The 25,141-nt window shown below is 34.1% G+C and overlaps 1 protein-coding gene across 1 annotated transcript; it reads right to left on the bottom strand.

The window, feature by feature from the left end:
• Positions 1-16,408: 16,408 nt before the first annotated feature.
• LOC115966310 lies at positions 16,409-16,972 on the bottom strand. The gene has a single exon (XM_031085563.1). The coding sequence runs from the start codon at positions 16,970-16,972 to the stop codon at positions 16,409-16,411; it is 564 nt and encodes a 187-aa protein (XP_030941423.1).
• Between the last annotated feature and the right edge of the window lie 8,169 nt (positions 16,973-25,141).

Here is a 25,141-nt window from a genome sequence, read left to right as displayed (position 1 = left end):
CTTTCACTTTGTCTGTCTACTGCCTTGACGGCAAATTTGGCCCACTACCGCTCTTTCTTAAAAAAATTAGGAATATACTACTTTTTTTTTTTTTTTTTTTTTGAAATATGTAGAAATTTACCATAGTTTTTAAAATTCAAATTTGTGAAACTCGAGTATCATAAAAAAATTTCAAAATTTTTTTATAGAGTACTATCAAAAACTAAATTTCTCTATACTCGAGTATTCAAACAGTAGTACACCTCTACATATTTTGAAACAGTAATAAATTGAAAGATAGTTTACAAAAAGGTGTTATTTGGCTATTTCCGCCATCTACTATTTTCGGATTGACTCCAGATCTTCCAACTTTCGATGAATACCCGACACCTCACCCCCCATATCCGTTATTATCTACTCAATTTCTAACTGTAAAAATTAAATAATTGCAAGTTAAAAATAACATTGATTTTTTATAAAAAAACAAAAAACAAAAAACATTGATCAAATTGATTGCGACTTAAATGTAGGGGGCCATGTTAATAGTGACCCCAAATTATTATTTGGACTTGACATATTTGATGAATAATAGTTTTTAGGAGGATAAATGTGTATTAGACAATATTTAATAACAACAAAATTATGATTGTATATCATACTCCTTCAATTCAAAATTTTTAGTTTTCTCTTTATCATACTTGTCAAAAAAAAATTATCTATATCATTAAGAATAAGGACTTTTTTCTTTTTTTTGCATAGAAGACTAATAATATTAAATCTTTCTCAAAATAAATTATTAAAGAGCTTGTCCAAGTGGATGCTAAAATAATCTAGAGCCTATAGTCTGCATTTTAAAATGAGAATGTAATCATGGGTTCTAGTTAACTTAATTGATAAAATTTAGATAATTAAATAAAAGATATGGTGTTCAAATGTTCAATCATTGCCTACACCAAAAAATGATTGGTGTCTTACTCTGATAATAAAAAATGCAATTATCAGAAGTGAAAGCCATAAATTGAAACTCTATAAAAAAAAAATGGTATCATTGTACTTCTACCAAAGCAAACCGAGCCATCATTGTCACTCAAAATATATATATCAAAGCTAAACAATTCATTAGTACTTAAAATATAATAGATAAAAAAGAATTTACACAAGCAATTTAGAACAAAAATATTATAAAAGCTCTAAGGGTTAGAATAGCTTCACCCCAAAATAATGAGACCAAAAAGACTATAAAAACCTTACAAATTTTCAGCCCATCCATATCTTTAGGGGTAAAATATTAATTACATCCCCAATAGGCTTAAAAAGATGTATTAAAACAAAAAGACCATAACAACCTTACAATTTTATAACCCATATATACTTTAAGGGGTAACAATGTAATTTCATCCCCTTACCGAACAAACTCATTTATATATATATAGTATTAAAAACTGCATTCTATTTTAAATTTGACATTACATAAGTGGCGTCTATGGCCTCTTTTGGTTCGAGACTCCGAGTACCACCAATCCCAGACTCCAACTACTAATACACAAACCATAAATTTCATCAATGCCATCAAATCCACTAACCCCCATAGATCCACTAACCATAAACTCCTATGTCCTCAAAAAAACTAACATGTGACCTAGTCTTGCTCTAGGACTCATTCCCTAATGAATCCACTAAAAACTTAAATATTGGGTGGGAAAACTAGGTATGCATGCTTAAATCTCATGTTGAGGAAGGATTGACCTCATGGTGTCAACACCACATGGCAAGGACCTCAATGGAGAAAATGGGACAAGTTCAAAAAAAACATGAAGAGTTCATCAAGTTCAGAAAAGAGAGTTCATCAAAGAAAGTGATCAAGCAAGGAGAGAAGAAAATCCATCAAAAGGAGATAAGATTCTGAGAAAGCATCAAACTATGAGGAAAAAAAAAAGAGAGAAGGTCATCAAGCTAGAAAAGGCTCCAACAAAAAGGAAGAAAAATAAGAAAAGATGAGAGTGCAAGAATTTCCATCAAGTTGAGAGAAATAATGATCTATTCAAAAGACGCATGAGACATGAGATTCCAAAAAAGATTCATTCAAGTTGAGAAGGATGAGAAAAAGAAAAATCAAGAGTCATTTCATCAAAGAAAAAATGTTCAGTCAAGTCAAGAAAAATGAAAGTGCATTAGAAAAAATGAAAATTCATAAAAGAAATGAAAAGATAAGAGTACATCAAAGAAAAATGCAAATTCACCCAAGAAAGATGAATCTTTGTCAAACTGAAAGAAACAAAAAATGCATTTGGTTGAAAGCCAATGGAATCCATCAAAAAAAAATTAAGTCTGCTAGGCTGAAAACCCGAAAGGGCAGTTTAGGCAAAAGTTAGGGCCAAAAAAACAAAAAACAATTAAGCTTACTAGGCTGAAAACCTAAAAGAGTGGTTTAAGCAAAAATTATGGCCAAAAAAGAAAAAACAAAAACAAAATCAAAAAATGGGAGTAAATGATCTAATCATAATATGGGATACTAAAAAAAACCAAAAAGGAAATTTTTGTCAAGCTAAAAAAATAAAGACAAAATGAAAGGAATCAATGAAGAACATGATAAGATTTTAGCACAAGAATCAATGAAGGAAGATGTGGAAAACTCTTCCAATGCTTAAATTTAAAGTATTGCATACTTGGGAAAATATCATAGGGTTTTGAGCCTTTTATATCCTTCCTTTTATAACCAGAACCTGGCCTACATTAAAACCTTTGAATAAAATTAAAGACCTACTTGAAGTCTTGCTGATTGTAGGTACACCTTTAGCTCTGATAATATTTTCTTGGACTGAAAAGAAAAATTGCTTAGGATTATCAAGCCCCACTGGCTAACATCTTTAAAGACAAAATTTATCAAATTCTCAAGTGACTTGGAAAAACTTTTAAGCTCATAATACTCCCATGTTTGCTTCCAACAAAAAATGACTCTTAAGAAACAAAATTTCCAAATTCTCAAATAGCTTTAAATTTTCAAACTTGAGACATTCTCCCCTCTTGCATCTTTCCAACATGTATAATTTCTAAGCGTTTATTTATTTATTATTATTATTATTATTATTATTATTATTGTCTTTGAAGACTTAATTTAGAAATATTCAAAATGAAAAAGCAAATTTGATTGCATGCTTTTAGTGATTTCAAATCCTTCATAGACAATAAGATCGAGTTAACTTTTGAGCATCATGATTGGTCAAAAGGGTTGGTCAAAAGGACCACCTTCTATTCATTTGAAAGAGAAAATTTTTCAAAAAAATCTCATTCTACATTAAATTGCTTTTTCCAAAAAAAAAAAAAATTCATTTAAAAAAATTTATTAAAAAATTTCATTTTTCAAAACCAAGTTTTACAAACTATGTTTGGACTTGATCCTTTATGAGAGAGGTGATAGACAACCTTTCAAAAACCAAGTCACAATCACCAAAAAAAAAAAAAATTTAAAAATAACCCTAAGACTCAAAATCAAGACATTTGTTTGGGTGAATTTTAGGGTAGGAACATTTGTTTTGTATCAAGCATGTCTACACTAGGGGCATTGACCCATTAGTCTTGGTATGCAAACATGTCATCAATCTTCTGTGCAAAACATATTAACAATTTTCTAAGCAAGCATGTCTATAACTCTATATTAGGGGCATTGGCCCAAAATATTTTCATAATAACTAATTACTAACAAGCTTATGAAGAAAAATAAAATTGCAGGAGGTGGACATGGATCTTTCTTCTACTAAACATTCACCATCAATTTTCAGTTTGGCTGCTGCCATATGTCCTAAAGAAAAAAAGAGAAAAGGGTTGAAAACATGTCAAAATGAGAAAAAAATGATGATACTGAGGATGTGCCAATTGGCACACTCTTCCAATTTTGCCTGGTTTTGTAATTTAGACTTTATTTTGCTCAAATTTTGCTCCATATAAGGTCTTTATTCAATAAAAATTTTCAAAATTAACATTGATTGTTAAACTAGGAGCATTTAGCTATGCCTCATCCATTTTTTTGTAAATAATCAACAAGGGGCATTCAGCCATGCCCCATCCATTTTGTATAATAAAAATCATCTCTTTTCTAAAAATCAAGATTTTCAACCAAAAAAAAAAAAGCTTTAATTTGGAAACTAGGGGCATTCGGCTATGCCTCATTCAGGTGAGATCACCCATGTCAAGACCTATCAAGTAAGTGTAAAATTTTGCATAACAAAGTCCTATCAGGTAAACTCTAAACTTTTTCTAAAGTTCTACAAGACTGAGTTCAGCAAAGATCAAGGAGTTCACTTTGAAAGTTAATACAAGTTAACTAACTAAGAAATGTTTTGTCATGTGCTGGAGAATAAAGGGGGAATACAATCAAGCATCATTTGGGCCACGAGTTCTTCGACGGGAAGATCTCCTGGGGCCACCCCTGGAAGAGCCAGCTTCTTCATGACCTTGCGGTTCCTGATTTGCATGAATTTGAGGTCCTGGTTGCCCTTCATGAAACTCAAAAGTCTCTGATTCTTTCTTCCAAACTTCTTATACGAGCATTAGCAATTGCTAGTCTAATGGTCTACAAGAAGCAATAAACAGTTGTCAGTTTCCATCCATGAGTCTCAAAGCAAAGAGATGCAAGAAAAATGATTGTTTCATACCAGTAAAATTTCTTTTATCGAGTGTTGAAAAGATTGGTCACGTGCAACTCTTTGCAAAGCTGCAATCATCCTCATACATTCTTCCACAAGATCAACATCAATCTAAGACATAAAATCAAGATTCATGAACAAGAATAAAGAAAATGAAATGTTAGACTCAGAGCAAAGGTCCAAGATATACCGGGCCACTCCAAGGTACATTTTGTGCATACTTAGGCCGGTCCAAGTTCACAAAGCTAGCATTTCACCAAAATAAATGTTGCAACTTTAAATTGAATAATAATATTAGCCAAGTTCATAGCAATTTAATATGATTATATAAATCTAAATTGACACGAGCATAAAAATATTTGATTAAAAGAATATTCATACCCATCTGAGTCAATGCCACGTCTTTCATTTATACAACTGAATGGTACACCTAAGAGCATCCCCAATAGGCTCTTTAAAGCCATTTTTCGATAGCAAACACACAAAAAACACCCTCCAACAGCCTGTCAAGACTCTAAATATCTTTTAGAGTTACTACAATAACTCTCTTGAAGAAGAGAGCACTGTAGCAACTACTTTAGCAACTCTTAACATTTTTCTCCCTTGAAATAATCACCCGGTTGAAAAAAAAAAAAATCTCTCTCTCTCATTCATTAGAAAACATCAGGGAAGCAGTGCACTCTCTCACAAAATCGATGCAGCTTTCTCTCACAAACGATCTGCCCACATCTTTTAACTCCCAAATTGTGGCTCAACAACCTGTGAGGGAGTATGGAGATCTGAGAACATTTGCTCAGCAACAGAAATCAGTACCCAAAATTTGATTTTAGGGGTTTTTTGCATCATGTCTGAATTTATTGGCTTATACTAGATTTGGTGGTTTTACATGATTTGCTATTGCTATTGTCTGGATTTAGGTTTTGGATTTCTGGGTTTTTTTTGTCTCTGTCTCTTTCATTTATGTTTTTCTCTTTCACTCTGTTTCTTGATCTCATCTCTAGCTATTTAATTAATCTTATTAGAGTCAATAAGCTAATCTTCTTGGATTGGTGTTATATGTGCAAGTGTAATGGTGAATCGGTGGACCATCTCTTTCTTCATTGTCCGGTTGCTATGGATTTGTGGCCTATGGTCTTGGGTTTATTTGGAGTAAGCTGGGTTATGCCACAATCTGTTGTGGAGCTCCTAGCCTACTGGCAAGACAGGCTTGGTCGTCATCAAAATGGTCATATATGGTTAATTGTCCCCCATTGTTTAATGTGGTGTCTTTGGAGGGAAAGAAATAGTAGGTGTTTTGAAAATAATGAGAGATCCATACTAGACCTCAAGTTATTTTTCTTTAGAATTTTATTGGATTGGTTGGTTGCTTTGCAAAACCAATCATTCACCTATTTCCTTGATTTTCTTGATTCTTGTAGTTTTTGTACTCGATTGTTGACCCATGTACACTCCCTGTGTACTAGAGTGTCCCTTTTTTATATCAATAAAACTTATTACTTATCAAAAAAAAAAATGGCCTCATCTCTATATATTTACATGCTAACTGTTTGACTCAAGGCCTTCCCTCATTGATATACAGAACCAATGATATTGTCAGCACATTGTTAAGCAAAAGTAATCTGCTTTGGGCGCAATTTGGTTGTTTTTTAATATCCCAAGTGAGACTAACCAGGGCCATAACCATAACACAATAGTGATGGTAAATCCGCCTGCAAAATCAGTGTGTTTGATACTTGTGTGCTGTGCAATACAGCCAAAACAATGTGCCATGTCAAGGAAGAAGCACTGATAAAGAATATCATATTGATATTTCTTTTGAGGTAAGTATAGAAAATTTTATCAACAAGTATCCCATAGGCATTATCAGCATTATCAGATTCTCTAAGTACTCACATGTCTCTTAGTAGTATTCCATAGGCACTAATCTCAAGAACTAAATAAATCAACAAGGGAATTGATACATATTGTAATTTTATTGGTATTAATGCAATTTTTTTTCCTGCTCACCATCACATGTATTGAGTTTGCAGACAATGCATCAAACAAGCTACAGATCTAAAAGCATGAGCTTAGAAATGCAACAAAGGTTAATTATGGTGACTAATTTTGAGCATAAGATCCTTTTAAAAGACTTATTAGAAGTACCAGCTATCCACACACAAAAAAAAAAAAAAAACCACTCTAATGATACATATTGTTCTAATGGGTTATGCTTCCCTTTCCTTCTTCTTGTTCTTTTTTTTTCAATGCATTTTGATTCATGTGTTAGAGTAATGTAAGAAGCTAGAAGTGAGCTGGTTTATATTGCCAAAAATGTTGGCTTTGATTTCAATCAAGACGTCTTAGTAGTTAGAATTGTCCCCTACAATAATATAACAGTTAAATAATTGATGGGGTCTGGACTCCACTTTACAGAAATGGAATTAATCAATTATGATTGAAATCCTGTTTGTAGTTATGAGATACAGTGAACTCTAGTTGTTTGTAGCATAGCCAGATCTTTTTGTTATGCTTTTTTTAATGTTTCCATTTGCAGAGATTGTATCTATGTAGCTCATAACATTTCTTTTATTGTTGTTTTACACTTTTACTGAACTTTATTGAGCCTATATATATATATATATATATATGTATGTTCTAGGTTAACAACCATTAAAATTGTGCCAAAAAGGGAAGAAAGTAAACAACAATTAATCTTGTAAATATATGTGAATCTAATCCAAATTCATATGATCATATTATGTTGGATGCCAAGTAGCCAACAAAGTATGATGCTTTGGTTGAGATTCAGGCTAAAGTATTCCAAGTTACTCTAGCTGAGAAAATTTCTTTTAAAGTGGTTTGCAGTCTACAGCTATGTCTGGCATTTTTAGTTGGGCTTAAACATAAGAGGCAATTAGATCTAAGCTCCTGGTTGCTAATTGGTGGAGGTTGGTTTAGCACACATCTAATATACCAAGACATGTTTTTATTTTCTGGTTATCATTCAAAAATTGCTTGACTGGTCGGGATGAACTATTGAAATGGGGTAACTAAGGTGACTATTTGTGTGCATTTTTTGTAGTAGGAGTTGTATAAAATACAAGGATCACTTGTTCTTTGAATACCCATTCACCAAGAGGATAATGGCTCCAGATTGAAAGCTTAAGCCTAACTCGATCAATTAAGAAGGCAGACCAGGCCTGAACTCCTTCAATGGGGTGTTAAGGACTTGAAAGGAAAGGGAATCTAAAATCCATAATCTGTAAAAGTCGTAGGATCATCTAATTTTAAGTTTCATGCTTGCATTAATTTTTATGCCTTTAGTCTTTATTGTAATTTGAAATTTCTCTTCATTTATGTTAGTCTACACATACTTTATAAATTCTATATAATTTGAAATTTATCAAATAATATTTAAATGAGATAGAGAAATGATAGAGACGCTCTAAGTAGGTAGGTAAAAGGTAAATGCAATTGTTCACTCTCCAAACAGTACAGTAATTTGGAGAAACTATTGGAAATGCTGTAAGTACCTAACTCTTTCTATCAACTCTATATTGCCGTTCTCGAAAAAGTACGTGGCAAAGCCAGGAGTTCACTTCATGGAAACAATGTTTCAAAGTAAACAACAAAACATTAATATTTTTTTTTTTTTAGATAGGTAACAACTAACAATAAAACATTAATATAATTGAACAAACATTAAAAATCGTACTTTCAAAACACAATTTCAACCAAATTGGCTGAATTTTAAGTGAACGCGATTTCAACACTTAAAAATCATGTTTCTAAAACACAATTGCAAACAAAAAACTAGATTCTGCCAATTCAAATAATAATAATAATAATTAAAATAAAATTATTTTGCAAATTTTTCCCTCATTGGCCTAATAATATATCTCCCAAATATATATTCCAAAATTCCCTTACCATTGCTTTAGAAAAAAAAAAAAAAAAACAACAACAACAACAACAACAATATTCAGTATAACTCTCCCTAGAAAACAACCCTAAACTTCTGAAATGTTTTCAATCAGATTCACAAAGAATTAAACGCAATTGATGAAGTAGTCCAAACAAAGTGAAACAGAATTTCCAAACAATGCAGACATAGATAAATGGAAAATGAAGCATGAGATGAGATTAGGGAAGAATTTTGGATACCTCGGCGGAGCTGTCGAGGCCATTGATGCCTTTGCAAACCTCAACGTGAGGAGAAGCCAAAGGAGCAGAGGCTGAGGCTGAAGCTGAAGAGAGAACCTTTTCGGTAAAGTAATAACTCTCTAATCTCTCTAAGCTCTTCTTCTTCTTTTTGTTGATTTGTTACTTTATAGCATGAATGAATTTAAAAGCTTCAGAATAGAAGCCTCTGCCATTTCTTTCATTTTTTTTTTGGGGACAAGGCTCTCCTTTTACCTCGCCGTAGCATTAAAATAGTATTTTGATTTGTACCTTTTGGGCACTGTCAATCCTTATTATATTCAATATATATGTATGATATATTTAAAAGATATTTATTAAGGAACGTGATATAATTTTTATATATATAATTTAAATATTATGGGTAGACATTCTTTTATATATATATATATATATATATATTTAACTCTTTAAAAAGTCTTGTAAGGATATTATTAAGTAAAAATGTAAATTTTTTATCTTTTTTTTAAATTTTTTTATATTTATTAATTCTAAATTTTTTGGTTTTTGTATGCAATAACTCACTTGGATAGATATTTATGATCAGTACCCACATTTGACTCCAAATTAAGAAATAAAATTCTCTTTAAAAATAAATAATTTAGGACACATGACGTAAAATTGGACTTCATTTGTAAAATCTAATTTGATTTTCTCCAAGTTTTTTCTATTAATATATATATATATATATATATAGAGAGAGAGAGAGAGATTTACAGTCAATTTTTTACCGTAGAAATCAAATTGACTATAAGTTAAAAATAACATTGACCAAATTGATCGTAGCTTAAAGTGTAGGGATCAATTTGATAGCGACCCAAAATATTATTTTCAACTATCATATTTGATGAATACTAGTTTTTAGGCAACAATATTTAATAACAAACTTATGATTGTATGTCACACTCTCTTAATTCAACTTTTTTTTTTTTGTGGTAATTTTCTCTATATCATACTTGTCCAAAAAAAAAAAACCTCTATCATTAAGTGTAAGGACTTTTTTTTCATAAAGAACTAATAATTTATTCACAATAAATTAGCTTTTAAAAAGTTTGTCCAAGCGGATGCTAAAACTATCAAGAGTCTGGGTGAGTTTGGTTCGACTTTCAAAAGTTGAGCTTTTTGAAAAAGTTGAGTTTTCAAAAATTGCATAATGAAAAAATGTTTTTTCAAAAAGCTGAGTGTTTGGTAAAAGCTGTTAAAAAATGCTTTTTGAAAAAGCTGAGTGTTTGGCTATCACTATAAAAGTTGCAGTTTGAGGGATAAATTACCAAAAAGGACAATGTATATATAAGGGGGTTTATTTCATACTTTTTTTTTTATGAGAAGTTTATTTCATACTTAAATCAACTACTTCATATACTTACTAAATAATAATAATATATATATATATATATATAATTGGTATTATTTTAATAATGTTTGGGTAATTTTTCTTTTTTAGTGTCATAATTATTTGTTATTACCATTAATGACTTCTTATCAATATTAATTAAATCTAAATCATTTTCATCATCATGAAGCACAAAATGAAAATGTAAAAAGATGATAAAATATACACTAATATTCCAAGTTTAAATTGTACTACATGATATTAAAAAAAAAAAAAAAAAGACAACTACTAATTATTATCCCTCCAAATGGAATTAGCAATGGAATCACGAAGAACCACCATCGTAGGGTTTGTTAAAGTTCCTGAGTTCTGCTCATAATTGCTACCTGCTTCACTATTATGTTCTCTTCTAGAAATTGAATCTCGATTGACGTTTATAAAGCCCCTATCATCCTTATCATTTAGTCTAACAAAATTATGAAGAGCCATAGTAGCAGATACAATAAGTATTTGGATATGGAATGGAAAAGATGGCATGTTTCTGATAATTCTCCATTTATTTTTCCACACACCAAAAGTGCGCTCAATCGTACATCGAAGAGATGAGTGAGCATGATTAAATTTTTCATGTCTAGTTCTAGGGCTAGTAAATAATATAGTTTGGAAACTGAAACTACTAACTATATAGTTGGAAAATTATGATTAAATTCTCATTTTCGCATTTTACCATATTTTCTATTTAAATAATATTTATTATTATTTTATTAATATGTATCTTTTTAATATCTAATTCATCTTATCCTCATCTCAAGTCTCAACCGTGTTTCTCCCTCTCTCTAAATTCTTCTCTGCCTCTAGGACTCCCTCAACTCTCTTCCTCTTTCATGTCTCAAACCAAAAGGTCTAGTACTCTCTGAACTCTCTTCTTCTCTCATATATCAAACCCAAAACTCACACATGGCAGAAAATCCAGCGGCGGAAGCAAGCAAATCCGGGCAGCAGCAAGGCAGATTGGCGGCAGCAACAACGGTGGCAGATCTGACGGCAGTAATGGTGGCAGATACGGTGGGTTTGGCTTGATTTTAAGTTGGATTTTATGATGGTTTGGTTTGATTTTCTGTTGATTTTAGGTCAATTTTGTGGTGGATTATCAACTGTTGAAAATGGATTGCAGTGGTGGTGTTGGGTTGGTGGTAGGGTGGTGCCCCTCCTCTTCTTTTATTCTTCTTTTGCTGGATTGTTGTGTCTGTTGGGATGCTGTGTTTGTTTTGTGTTTCTTTTGCTTGGGTTGGAGAATGGTGAAAGAGAGAATATGAATGGTGAGAGGAATGAAGGAGCTTGCGCAGAGCAGAGAGATGACCCAAAGTGGAATGAAGGCACTGTGCAATCTCTGAAGACATGAGCATTTGAAGGGCAATTTGGTAATTACCAACTCACCCCCAACGGATACCCCAAAACGTCCAAGGACTTTTGGAAAATGGACCTGATGAGGTCCATAATAGGAGATGCGCGTTCAGAGCATTTTTTAAAACGCAACTTTTGACCCAAAGTTGCGTTTTGTAATAACCAAACGCAATTTTTGGGCCAACTTTTTGCAAAACGCAACTTTTGGACTCCAAAAGTTGAACCAAACGGGTACTCTATAGTCCTCGTTTTAAAATGAGAACGTATCATTGTATTATTGTATTTGTATTACAGAAAATAAAAAATATAAATATAATATAATAGGTAAAAAAGAATTTGTATAGGCAAACAAAAATATTATAAAAGCTTTATAGGGTTAAAATAGCATCACCCCAAAATTAATGAGAACAAAAAGACTATAAAAGCCTTGCAAATTTTTGTTGTATATATAAGTATATACATGGATAGGTTGTAATAATGATGTTTGAGTTTGGAGAATATTGTTTCATAAAGTTGTTAAAGTGAAAATTCAAGTTTTGGAATTTTCTAAGTGAAAATTCAAATTACAGCATTTTCGATTAGTCGAAACTTTGGCTTAATCGATCGAAATGGTAAAGAAAAAATCCTAGAGTCTTTGGATATCTTGATCGCTACACGATTCTTGTTCGACCAATCGAAAAGAGCATTCGATCGATCGAAAAGTAACTTTCAACTAATCGAAAATCGTGAAATAGGATTTTTCTGCAGAATTTTCTGGTGACTGTTTAGAGAGTTTGAAGAGATTTCAAGCCTAGTGAACGGTTTTATGAAATATTTTAACTCTCCATACTTGCCTTTTGATGAAATATAATCCTATCCGTATAAATAGAGGCTTATATTCACTTGAAAAATAACTAGCTCTACAAAATAGTAAGTTAGAGAGAAATACAAGAAATCTTATGATCATGTTCTAGAATTGCTATCTGTAGAACCCAACATCTTGGTTGTATCTTGGGGACAAATTTATGATAACCCTTTAGCAACAATAGTGTGGGGGGCAAATATTGTCTAAGGAAAACGATATTATACCTTCAAGTTACCTATTTTCTATTTGTCTTTTGTGTTAACCTTGTTCTTCCATTATTACTTTGTATAATATCCCCAACAATTTTTAGGCCATCCATATCTTTAGGGGTAAAATATTAATTGCAACCCCATTAAGCTTAAAAAGATGTATTAAAACAAAAAGACCATAACAACCTTACAATTTTGTAACCCATATATACCTTAAGAGGGTAACAATGTAATTCAACCCCTTACTCACCAAACAAACTCCTTTTTATATATAGTATTGATGTTGGTATTGAAAATTGCATTCTATTTTAAATTTGACATTACATAAGAGGCGTCTATGACCTCTTCTAGTTCGAGTCCCACTAATTTCAAATCCTAACTATCGATACACAAACCATAAATTTCATCTGTGCCATAGATCCACCAACCATAAACTTCTCTCATTCTTTGTCCTCAACAAACTAACATGTAACCTAGCCTTACTTTAGGACTCATTCCCCATCAAACCCTCATGCCTTCATTGTCTACCTACACCCTATTTCAATGGAGAGAGAGAGAGAGAGAGAGAGAGAGAGAGAGAGAGATGGGGTTTTTATTTCTTTTTCAGTAAAATTTTTTATAAGGGTATGCATAACATTTTACATGGTATTTTTTAAGTTTAGAAAAAATTTGTGGGAAAAAACTTCTTTTAATATTTTTGAACTTCACATAATTTACTAATGACATGGGGTAATTTGCTAATTTTCAATATTCAAAGGGACATTGCTCAATTTTAAGGGTTTAGAGGGATTAAAGTGTAATCCATAGTTGATGAAGTGCACAATACAAGCTGAAGGAACTCAACTTGACTATGTGGTGTGAGCATCATGATGCGTGATTGTTAGCAACCCAGTGTGGGCTCATCCTAAACATGGTCCTGGGAGTACGCCACCAGAAATCTAATAAATCAAATTATAAGTTCAAAGTTAGGGTACAAGTTTGGGAAGGTGTTAGAGAAAGAGATTTGGGCTATTTGGTCATGAATGTAAACATTTTGGGTAGTTTGGTTGCAAGGATTGTATATTCTAGAGTTTGAATAACAAAATTGTAGACTTTAAGGCTATGTTTGGTAAGAGGTGGAATGGTAGGAGTATGGAAATAGTTGGGATGATAGAAAATATTTTAGTTTTTCATGTGCTTGGTATGTTGGTGGAAAAGAGAAAGAATGGGAAATAAAGATAAATTTCATTTGATTGGTTGGGAAGAAAAATGAGAGGATGTAAAAGGTAATTTTTCGGTATTTACTATAATACCCATATTACATAAGAACTAGTTATTAAGTAGTATACAAAAGGCATGTTTGGTAGATTGTAATAAACACTGTAATGTAATAAATATTCCTATGACATAACTATTTGGTTATTTGGTTATGTTTTTATTACAATGAATAGTTATTCCTTATGAATAGCTATTCTTCAAAATGAAGAATAACCATTCCTTATCAAAAGTACTGAATATCTATTCATTCATCTTATGTAATAACTTTTTATAAAAATTTCCTAAAAAACCATTAGTTGCCGCGTCTTTAAAAGGAAAGAAAATAAAATTTCTTTCTTGTTAATTATTAGCTCTATTTTGAACACCCTAAAATAAGTGTATTTTAGGAAATTTGATTTAAAAATGATTTAATTACACCTTCTTTTTATACTCTACTAAATTGTAGATGCATATTCAAAATTATATTCCTAAATGATCACCAAACTAATGAATAGTAATACTTATTACATTTCATCTTAATGTATTCCTTGTAATACTTATTCCTATTCCCATATAATAATCATTACATTATACCAAACGTGCCCAAATAGTTTTTATTTATTTTTATGAGAGGATGTAAAAGGTAATTTTTCTGTATTTACTATAATACCCATATTACATAAGAACTAGTTATTAAGTAGTATACAAACAGTTTTTATTTATTTTTTGGATAATTCCATAATTACAAGAATATGAACACCAGACATTCACGTTGGAAACACCAGGAAGTAGAACTGTTCATCCATGACTTGAACTTGATGAAACATTGAAACCAATACCTTAGAAGGATCCAAACTAAAAATCGACCAATTTGATAAATGCAAAGGTCGACAATGGTTCTATACCCAATAAATCCTACCAGATCAGTTCGAGTGGCCGGTTCCTCCTCCAAAAAAATCCAATTTCTACTAATTCGATTGAAAAGTCCATTCTCCATCATTCTTCATCGCATGCTGCCTATTTATGTTGATTGATTGAGTTTCTAGCAAGGTTTCAATTAGATTCGATGAGTTATAATTAGATCTTGACCATATACAATAAGATATAGGCCAAAACGGGTGAGATCTAGTGAGTTTCAACTGGAAATGTTAGTATTGCCACAACATGTGGATGCCACTAAGTTTGAGTCAATTTCGACTGATTCAATCACCATGAATGTTGAAGTCATGGTGGTTAGTGACTTGTATGGTCGTATACCCATGATCGACAATGGGCCATGCAATTATATACCTGTCGTGATTTGTTTTGAATGTCGATTAATCTTAAAATCAATCCTAATCAACTAGTAGACAATGCTAGTTGAGCTATAAGACTATCACCCATTTTATGAAATTTTTTATGAGAAATTGAAAATCTGTAAAAAAAAAAAAAAAAAAAAAAAGTTACTAACCTTTTCAATTTCTCATAAAAAATTTCCTTAAATGGTTTATTAATAGATATCCTAAGGGCATACGTTAGTAGAACCCATATATATATATATATATATATATAATTAACTAATTGAGATCCGATTTTGCACTATGTGTCCAATTTAATATTTTTAATTTTTGTGCCAAGTTAATTATTTATTGAAAGAAAAAAATGAAGAGTCTAATATTAAATGAACCATATAAAAAAACCAATTATGCACCTAATTTAATTAATTTTTTTTTATATAAATACTTATAAGTTATAATCTAAATCACCTTAAGCTTGATATAGGAATTTGGGATAATATGTGTCATTTTATGGACTATATGCAACATGCTAGAAGCATTGTGTGGACAACTACTAGGTTTCGTTTTATTACCCAAAAAATATAAATATTTGTTATTAACCAAATTGTAAGTATATACAGGTTAATTAGGATCAAAATGCCTTATTAAAATTGAATAGTGCTAACAAAAAATTACATGAAATTATCAAGATTTAGTCAAATATAAACTATTGTAAAAAAAGAAAAAAAGAAAAAAGAAGAGTTTATAAGCTACAATCAAAACAGATTTAAAATAAAATAAAAACTTAAAATATTAAAATACTATAGCTAAACATATGATGTACAAATCTTAGTGCATGTAGGATTGTTTTTTTTTGGAGAAACTAGTGTATGTAGGATTGTGTTTGCACATGACGTGTGTTGCATGCTAGTTTATCTAATAATAATCAATAATATATATATATATATATATATATTTTTTTTTTTGAGAAACAACCCCCTTGGGTTAATGATTTATTAATGCATCCTTAAAAGATCAAGTTGATAAACATCAAGAATATCTGGAGGAACAGACTCCATCCAGACAAGAAAAGGATCTCTAATAGCCCGTCTAGCAAGTTTGTGGGCAACACAATTCCCTTCCCTATGAATATGCTTGACTGAAATAAAAGAAAAACTAGAAAACAACAACTTAATATCCTGCAGTACATGACCCATATAAGAGCAGTCCATATAGTCACCAAGAATAGCCTTAATAACTGTCTCAGAGTCACCCTCCAAGATCATCCTGTCAAACCCAAGTTCCTTAGCAAAAACCAGAGCCTAACGAGCCGCTAACACCTCCACCATCTCCACCGAAGTAGGTGATGGAATTTGTTGTGATAAAGCAGCCATAACCAATCCTTGTTCATTCCGAATTATCACATCGGTGCTAGCTAGTCCATCTTGGGAGAAGATAGCACCGTCAAAGTTCGCCTTCACACATGGCGCAAAAGGAGGCCTCCATTTTACTGCACGGGCTGTCCTTGGGATCACAGGATGAATGGGGCAGAGCTGCTGGAATTCTTGAAGCGCACTAGTGGCCTTAGGAGCAACCTGGCAGACCGGTACAGTAGGCTCTCCCACATGAGCCCTGTTTCGACGCTGCCAGATTTCTGCTAACGTCATAGCAAAAAAATCCAGTGATGGTTTGTCTGCTGTTGCACGTTCCAGAACTTCAAGAAAACTAGAGCTAGAGCTCGTGTTTGCCACAAGCTTGCCAAAGTTCACTTTCCACACATCCTGTAGAATCGGGCAGGACCAAAGAGCATGCTGCGTGTCCTCTGGCTGCACCTTGCATTCCGGGCATAGCGCATCAGTAAGCACTCTTCGACGGACCAAGTTCATCCGTGTAGGAAGGGCATTTCTCCCAACTCACCAGACAAGAGATTTTACACGGTTTGGCACAGTCATGCGCTAAATGGCCTTCCAAACCGGAGATGCAGTCCTAGTGTGCGCCGTACCATTCAGCTCTGCATCCTCAAGCTCCATTAAACGGTGGTAACCAGACTTAACAGAGAACATTCCATCACGAGAAAACGGCCAAAAAGGGAGGCCCTTCTGAGCAAACAAACTAAGTGGGATGGCCTTGATGGTTGCTGCCTCATCAGGTAAGAACACTCTGTCAATCTCTGCCACATTCCAGCTCCTATCTTCATGGTTAATTAAGCTATAAACCAAGGCATTTGCATGGCTTTCAGGGGCAGGGGAAAAAACTTTACCGTGTTGAGACCCAGGCAGCCAAGCATCATGAAAAATACGCACCTATGCACCATCCCCAATCCTCCACATCAATCCTCCCTTAACGAGTTCTCTACCCTTCAAAATGCTCTTCCATGCAAAAGACCCTTTAGTGTCCTTAGCATAAAAAATAGACCTATGTGGGAAATATTTTGATTTAAAGAACCTGTAAAAAAGGGAGTCTTGATTTTTTAATAGGCGCCATACTTGCTTGGCTAGCATGGCGTCATTAAAATTTCTGAGTTCCCGAAACCCCATACCTCCGGAAGCTTTTGGCCTACACAAAGTGCGCCATTTTACCCAATGAATATGTCTTCTAGTACCACGCTGTCCCCACCAAAATTGTCGAATCATAATCTCAATCTCTTGGCAAAGTGAAATGGGGAGTTTAAAACAACTCATAGAGTAGGCTGGGATCGCTTGTATCACTGCCTTTAGAAGGACTTCTCTACTAGCTTAGGAGAGGAGCTTCTCTTTCCACCCTTGGAGCTTAGACCAAATCCGATCTTTAATGTAAGCCAAGCTTGCTTTCTTTCGCTTGCCCACAAAAGATGGTAAGCCTAAGTATTTCTCATACTGCTTAATCTCCAGAACCCCCAACAAATCTTTGATAGATTCTTGGACCTCAATGCCCGTATTTTTACTGAAGAACAATGTTGTTTTCTCCCGATTCAGCTATTGCCCAGAAGCTTGTTCATAAGTAGCAAGAAGGGTTTGTATGTGATTGCATTCTTGTATAGAAGCTCTACAGAAAAGCAGGCTATCATCTGCAAAAAATAAGTGGGTTAAGAGAGGTCCATTCCTGCAAATAGATATACCTCTAATATCACCAGAAGTGGCCGCTTTGGAAATTAGGCCATGTAAACCCTCTGTAACTAGGAGGAATAGGTATGGAGAGATAGGATCCCCTCGTCGCAATCCTCTACTAGGATAGATGGTTTGTGAAGGCTCCCCATTAATCAGAATGGAGTAAGAGACAGTAGTAATACACTCCATCATAAGATCAACCCAACGGTTATGAAAACCCAACTTTCTCAACAAGCAATCCAGAAAAGACCATTCAACTCGGTCATACGCCTTACTCATGTTGAGTTTGAGAGCCATAAAACTTGTGGAACCAGTTTGCTGAGTTTTCATGTAATGTAAAGTTTCAAATGCCATGAGGATATTGTCTGTGATCACCCTCCCAGCTTGAAAAACACTTTGATTCTCAGACACAATAGAAGGCAATAGAGGTTTCAATCGGTTTGCTAGAACCTTTGAAATCAATTTATAAATAACATTACACAAACTTATTGGTCTAAACTCAGCAATTCTTTCAGGATTTTTCACTTTAGGAATAAGAGTCACATAAGTGTAATTGAACTCTTTAGGAATATGACATGACTGTAAACAATCCAGGACAGCTTTAGAGACATCATCACCAATCAAAGGCCAAAAAGACTGAAAGAATAGAGGAGGCATATCATCGGGTCCCGGAGCCTTAAGTGGGGCCATCTCCTTCAATGCAAGATCAACCTCTTGTTTAGTAAAATCTCTAGTTAGGTTGGTGTTCATCTCTTCAGTGACTATTGGTTGTATCACTTCCAAAATACCTTGGGCAGTGGATGGTCTCTCAGATGTGAACAACCTCGAATAAAACCCAACTATAATGTCAGCCACCTGCGTAGTATCTGTGCACCATGAGTTAGAATCATCCAATAAACCCACAATCCTATTGCGTCGAAATCTCTGAGAAGCTTTGTTGTGGAAAAACCGTGTGTTTTGATCACCACACTTAAGATGCAAAGCTCTAGCCCTCTGTTGCCACATTAAGCTCTCTTTGTCCAGCAATTCATTGACCTCCATTTTTAGTAATCTCACTGGCTTATAGTCTGCCCCCCTTGCCGCTGCAAATTCAGCCTTTTCCAGAAGTTATGATTTTTCCTCCAATTGCTTCCTCACGCTGCCAAAGGATCTCTTGCTCCACTCTATAAGCTTAATACCACAAAGCTTTATTTTTTCATGCATCAACGGAGAGCTTGAAACAGGGGAAGGAGACAGCCACGCTTCCTTCACGGTATCACCACATCCACTTTCTTTCAACCACATGTGTTCAAACCTAAAGGGTTTGCAAGGTCTATCTGTAACCCCTTCAGGATTAATAATAATGGGGTAATGATCAGAAACATTGGATTGAATGCATTGAACTCTAGTTGCTGGATTCAGAGCAAGCCATGAATGAGTAGCAAGAGCACGGTCAAGTCTCTCCAATACCATGGTATCACCTCTCTTGCCTCTCTAAGTATATTTTTTCCCCACATAACCTAAGTCCATGAACCCACAGTCATCCACAACCTCTCTAAACTCCCTCATTGCTAATTCACTTCTTAGTCCCCTTCCAAGCTTTTCATGTGACAGTCAACCACGGAAGGGTGTATTTCCGATGAAGATTTCGCAGTAAATTCCAAGTCTTGCTTTTCCGACTAGCCTCCGGAAACCCATAAATACCCGTGAACCTTCATGAATCCTCCTTCCCTTTGTTGACTATAACGTCTATATAATTAAGAGAGGAGGAGTCCACATCAATCTGAATTGTGTTCTTCCATAAAAGGGCCAAACTGCCAGCCCTTGTCACTCTTGGAACTACCCATTTCTCATCAAAATTCAAGTCATCACAAATCTTCAAAAGCCTATCGTTGTCTGCCCACGTCTCGGCCAAGAACAGGACAGCAGGATCTTGCGCCCGCATTATCGATGCAAGCTCATGAACGGTGCGTTGGTTCCCAAGCCCCCGCACGTTCCAACATAGCCAACTCATTGGATTCGGCGGGGCTACTGGGCAGCCTCCACCGTTGAGAAAGAAAGTGGCTGTGAAGCCTCATTCTGCTGCAATCGATGCTTTGCTTCTGGATGTTCAGAGGAAGAAGCTTCAACATGGCGCTTTCCCAGCTGTGCAGCGTTTTTAACTTCTACGTAATGATTGTTAGGCTGAGCCATCCTCACCCATTTAGCTGAAAATTCACTTACCAGGCCCGATCTCACAAGTGGGCCCTTTTTGTTTCCAAGGCTGGTTGGGCTTAGCCCAACACGGGCATTATTACACCCAGTGGACTCCACCGTGTCATCCAGTACAGTGTCTTCATGTTGGCTAACCCCATGCAGATCAGAATCCCTGGACGTGCGCTTCGAATTAATGGGATTGATTGTATCATCATTAACGGCCTCATGTTGACTCTGAAAAATAGGTGGTGAAACCGGCTTGTCTGGATTCAAATCAGCATTAAAGTCATCCGGACTAGGCGCACCTTCCTTTTCTGGTTTTTTCTGTTGCCGGCACTGGACATCCGACTCTCCTCTCCGATTGGATTTCATCGTGAAAGTAGCCCTCTCTTTGATTTTCTGTTTCTGTGTTTCAAAATAACCAGGCACACAAACAGAATTTTTGCTTGAGGGATAGAAAGGCAAGGCTCTTATGCTAGAATCATACCTTTTGTCCTTCAGCTTGAGGGTGCCATTACTTTGAATCCATGCTTCGCAGTCCTTATCAGCATGGTCTAGACATCCACACCAGTAACAAAGAATTGGCAGCCGCTCATACTTAAAGGCCACCCATGACTGCTTACCATTTTCCAAAGTCACCACTCTCCCGTGACAAAGGGGTTGAGTAACATCCACTCGAACCCAGACCCTCATAAAACCTTGTCCGCCCAAGGTGGAACTCCCCGGCACATGTATCACCTCTCCAATCGATGCACACAACTCTTCTGCCGTAGCTTGGTTCATGTATGTAATCGGTATGTCATGCACTTGAACCCAAAAAACGGTTTCCTTAAACACCACATCACGCAAAGGGAGGGTTTTGTTAAAGTATTGTAGAACGATAACATGCTTGTCAAAGCTCCAAGGCTCATTGCGTAAGACCCTTTCAACATCTGATTTATTTTCAAATATGAACAATAGCCGATGGTCACCAAGATTTTGGATCTGAAACCCATTCTTTGATCTCCAGATAGGGTTAAAGGTGCGTGCTACTGCTTCCACATTTAGAGCTCTAGGTGTGAAGAACTTCGCTACAATCGAGAACTCTTGAGATTTGTGCTATGCCTGAAATTTGAATTCACCCCCTTCTCTGTCTGAGAGGGATAGTTTGTTCCATCCATTCATGATGTCCTCCATAGAGAAAAACTATTAGAGCAAACACTCAAAGCACTCACTGTTTCCCGGAACCCCAAGAAACAAAGCCCTACAAGCCTTGAGAGTAAGCTAGTTACTTCAAGGATTCAAACAAAAACGACTCACAAGAAAATTCTACAGTCTAATGTTAGCAGGTGTTGGAGACCTGAAAACCATTAGATTAGAAAAACATTCAGGCAAGTTATTATTTTGGTATATATATATATATATATTAATAGGTAAAACTGAGAGAAAATCCAATTAGATTTCAAATTGGATTCTAATTGTTGTCTAGCTTTGCTCCACGTGTCCTATCTATATATTTTTTAATTTCTAGGTGAGTTAATGTAAATTATTTATTTTTAGAGAGAGTTTTATTTCCTAATTTTAGAAAATATATAGATATTTATGATGTGAGACCACATCATAAATATTCATTCAAATAAGTTATTGAGTATAAAAACCAAAAAGTCTAGAATAAATGAATCGTTAAAAAAGAAAAGTGCTTCACAATAACAAAAATTAAGAAGTAATAAAAATAAATAAATAAATAAATAAAAATAGAAATGGATAGTTTACATTCATTTAAAGAGTTAACAAAATAAAAATAAATAAATAATATTCTTACAAGACTTTTTAAAGAGTTAACAAATTATAAGAATGACTATAAATAGTTTTTTTTTTTTTTTATACAAGATAGAAATTCTACTCTAACTTAATCTAAGTATACATGTATGTGAAACTCTCTCTTAAAAACTTGATCCCCGGTCCTTACTCCCCATACCCTACAAGTACTTAATACTTGTGGGGTAATCAATAATATTTAAATTATATATAATGGAATAATAATATTCATTTATTGTATATCTTTAAGTGTATCTATACATATGCATGAGGTTACAAACTTGTTTATTAATAATTAAACTATTACTATCTTTCCAAATAATCAATTTAACCTTATTTAGAATTTCAAATTATGTGAATAAAAAAAAAAAGAATTTCAAATTATGGGGTCCATCATAAAATAATTGTCTTTTATGATCTTCCAAGATATCAATTGAATTTTGGCAATCACTTTATCAATTTAGCTCTTTTAGCATTCAAATAAATACAAGAAAAGACCTACTTTTGGTGTGCCAAATTTTAAATTTGTTATTCCACGTCTCTCTCATCTTTTAATAATAAAAAACAAATAAATAAATACTCACACAATTATCTCTTCTATCTCGCCCGTCTGAATTCTCTCTCTCACCGATATGAAAGTAATTTCAATATTGGATTTAAATTTAAAACATGTAATAATCTATCAATTAGAATTTGTTGTAAAAATGTTATAAACGTAACAATTATCTTATTATTATTATTATTTTTTTTATGGGCATTTGGTTTTTCTAATTTGGGTTATCAGGTTTTGGCAAGTTTATATTATTTTAGTGAGTTGAATTTAAAAAAAAAAAAAAAATGGAGAGAGTAAGAGATGGGGTGTAAGGTATATTGTGAAATGAGGTGTTAAAACTTAGAGCACCCGCAGCAGATGTGCTAAATGTGCCAAATGCCAAATTTTTGGCACATTTAGCACACCAAACACAAAAATAGAGCTTTATCAGATGTTCCAAATGGTAAAAATTATACCATATATGAACAGTACCGTTTTATATTTGCCACTGTACGGACAAAAATGGTATACTGAATAATATTTTTTTATTATCTTCTCTCTCTCCTCTCTCTTCAGTTTATTATTTTCTCTCCTCTCTCACCTCTGTTCTCTCTCACTGATTCTCTTCTCTTTCACGTCTGTCATCGCCGATCCATCATCACCGATCGTCATCGCCGATCCTTCATCGCCGATCGTCATCGTCGATCTCTCACCGGTTGCATTTTGCATCGTCATCGCCGATCTCTCCGGGCATCGTCATCGTCATCGTCATCATCGATCGGAATCGACGTGGGCATCAACGTTGAGGTGAGATCGGTGTGTTCGTCACGATCGTGGGCATCGACGTTGAGGTGAGGTGAGATCTTGATCGTGGGTCGCCGGTGCTAGTGGGTTTGTGTTGATCGGAGTGTTTTCTGGGTTTGGTTTAAGTTGATCGGGGTGTTTTCTGGGTTTGAGTTGATCGGAGTGCTAGTGGTTTGAGTTGATCTGTTTTTTGTTTTGCAATGGATTGTGGCTGCGGCGGCAGAGGCGGCGGCGGCGACGACGATGGCAGTAGTGTTGTGGTTGTTATTTATTGTGTTAGATATATTATTTTAATGTGTAGAAAATATTATTTTAATATATAAAATTGAAGGATAAAATATCTGATAAATGCGATGTTGTAAAATGATGTGGTAAAATAATAAAGTAGGTGTTTGGTGTGGCAAAATAGCATTTTTTTTACAACATCTGCTGTGGATGCTCTTAGAATTGATAAAAAGTAGCTCTAAGTGCTAAACTGAGTTTTCTTTACATTTTGCTCCGTTCGATCAAGCCATCGCTCCAAGAGAGAGAAAGCTGAGTCCGTATCGATGCTTCTGCATTTGATTCATCTTCACCATCATCAAGGTTTGAGCGCTCAATGAAAAAACCAAACCTGTCTCTGTGAGTAAAAAAAAGTTCATTAAATTTGGTGTAATAATTTGTGTTTGGTTTTTGAGAAACTTGCTTTGAATTCCAGTCTGGACTTAGCATAATTGTATTGAAATTCTTCTTATTGTGTGTGTGTTTGTTTATAACTGATCTCCAATCTGTAAATCACTTTTTTCCCAGTTCATATTTCTCTTTCCATTTCCCAGATTTGCCCAAAAAAGAAAGAAAGAAAGAAAAATTCGACAGGGAAAAAGTTACCTACTTTGCTCTCAATTTGATTGCTCAAAAACCAGTTCTTTCTTTTCCTTATGAGTTTCCCAGATCTGGGTACTTCTTCATATTCTTATACTGCATTGCTAGTTTGCTATATATTATATACAATGTGTAAGATTTAGAAGTTTGATTTGTAATTCTTAACTTTTTTTGCTAATCTGATTCAATGTGCAAAGCAGTCATGTGATCGATCTTATCAACTTTTTCCATGTCTGCAGGGGCGGCCCTAGACATTTTGAGGCCTAAGGCGAAAACTAAAAAAAGTATGTGTATGTGCATGTGTGTTTATGAGTGTGTATGTACATGTGTATGTATATGTGTATGTTTATGTGTGTGTATGTGTATATTTATATTTATGTATATGTGCATGTGTGTTTATGTTTATGTTTATGTTTATGTATGTGTATGCATGTGTATGTGTGTAAGTGTATGTGTATGTGTATGTTTATGTGTATGTGCATGTGTGTTTATGAGTGTGTATGTATATGTGTATGTTTATGTGTGTGTATGTGTATATTTATATTTATGTATATGTGCATGTGTGTTTATGTTTGTGTTTATGTATGTGTATGCATGTGTATGTGTGTATGTGTGTATGTGTATGTTTATGTGTATGTGCATGTGTGTTTATGTTTATGTTCATTTATGTTTATGCAAGTTTATGTATGTGTGTATGTTTATGTATGAACACAAACACAAACAAATATACACAAAAACAAACAAATATAAACACATACACATAAACACGCATAAACAAAAACAAACAAACATAAACACAC

This window comes from Quercus lobata, chromosome 11 (genome assembly GCF_001633185.2).
Source record: "Quercus lobata isolate SW786 chromosome 11, ValleyOak3.0 Primary Assembly, whole genome shotgun sequence".
Classification (NCBI taxonomy): Eukaryota; Viridiplantae; Streptophyta; class Magnoliopsida; order Fagales; family Fagaceae; genus Quercus; species Quercus lobata.
This window is presented reverse-complemented; position numbering and strand designations above follow the sequence as displayed.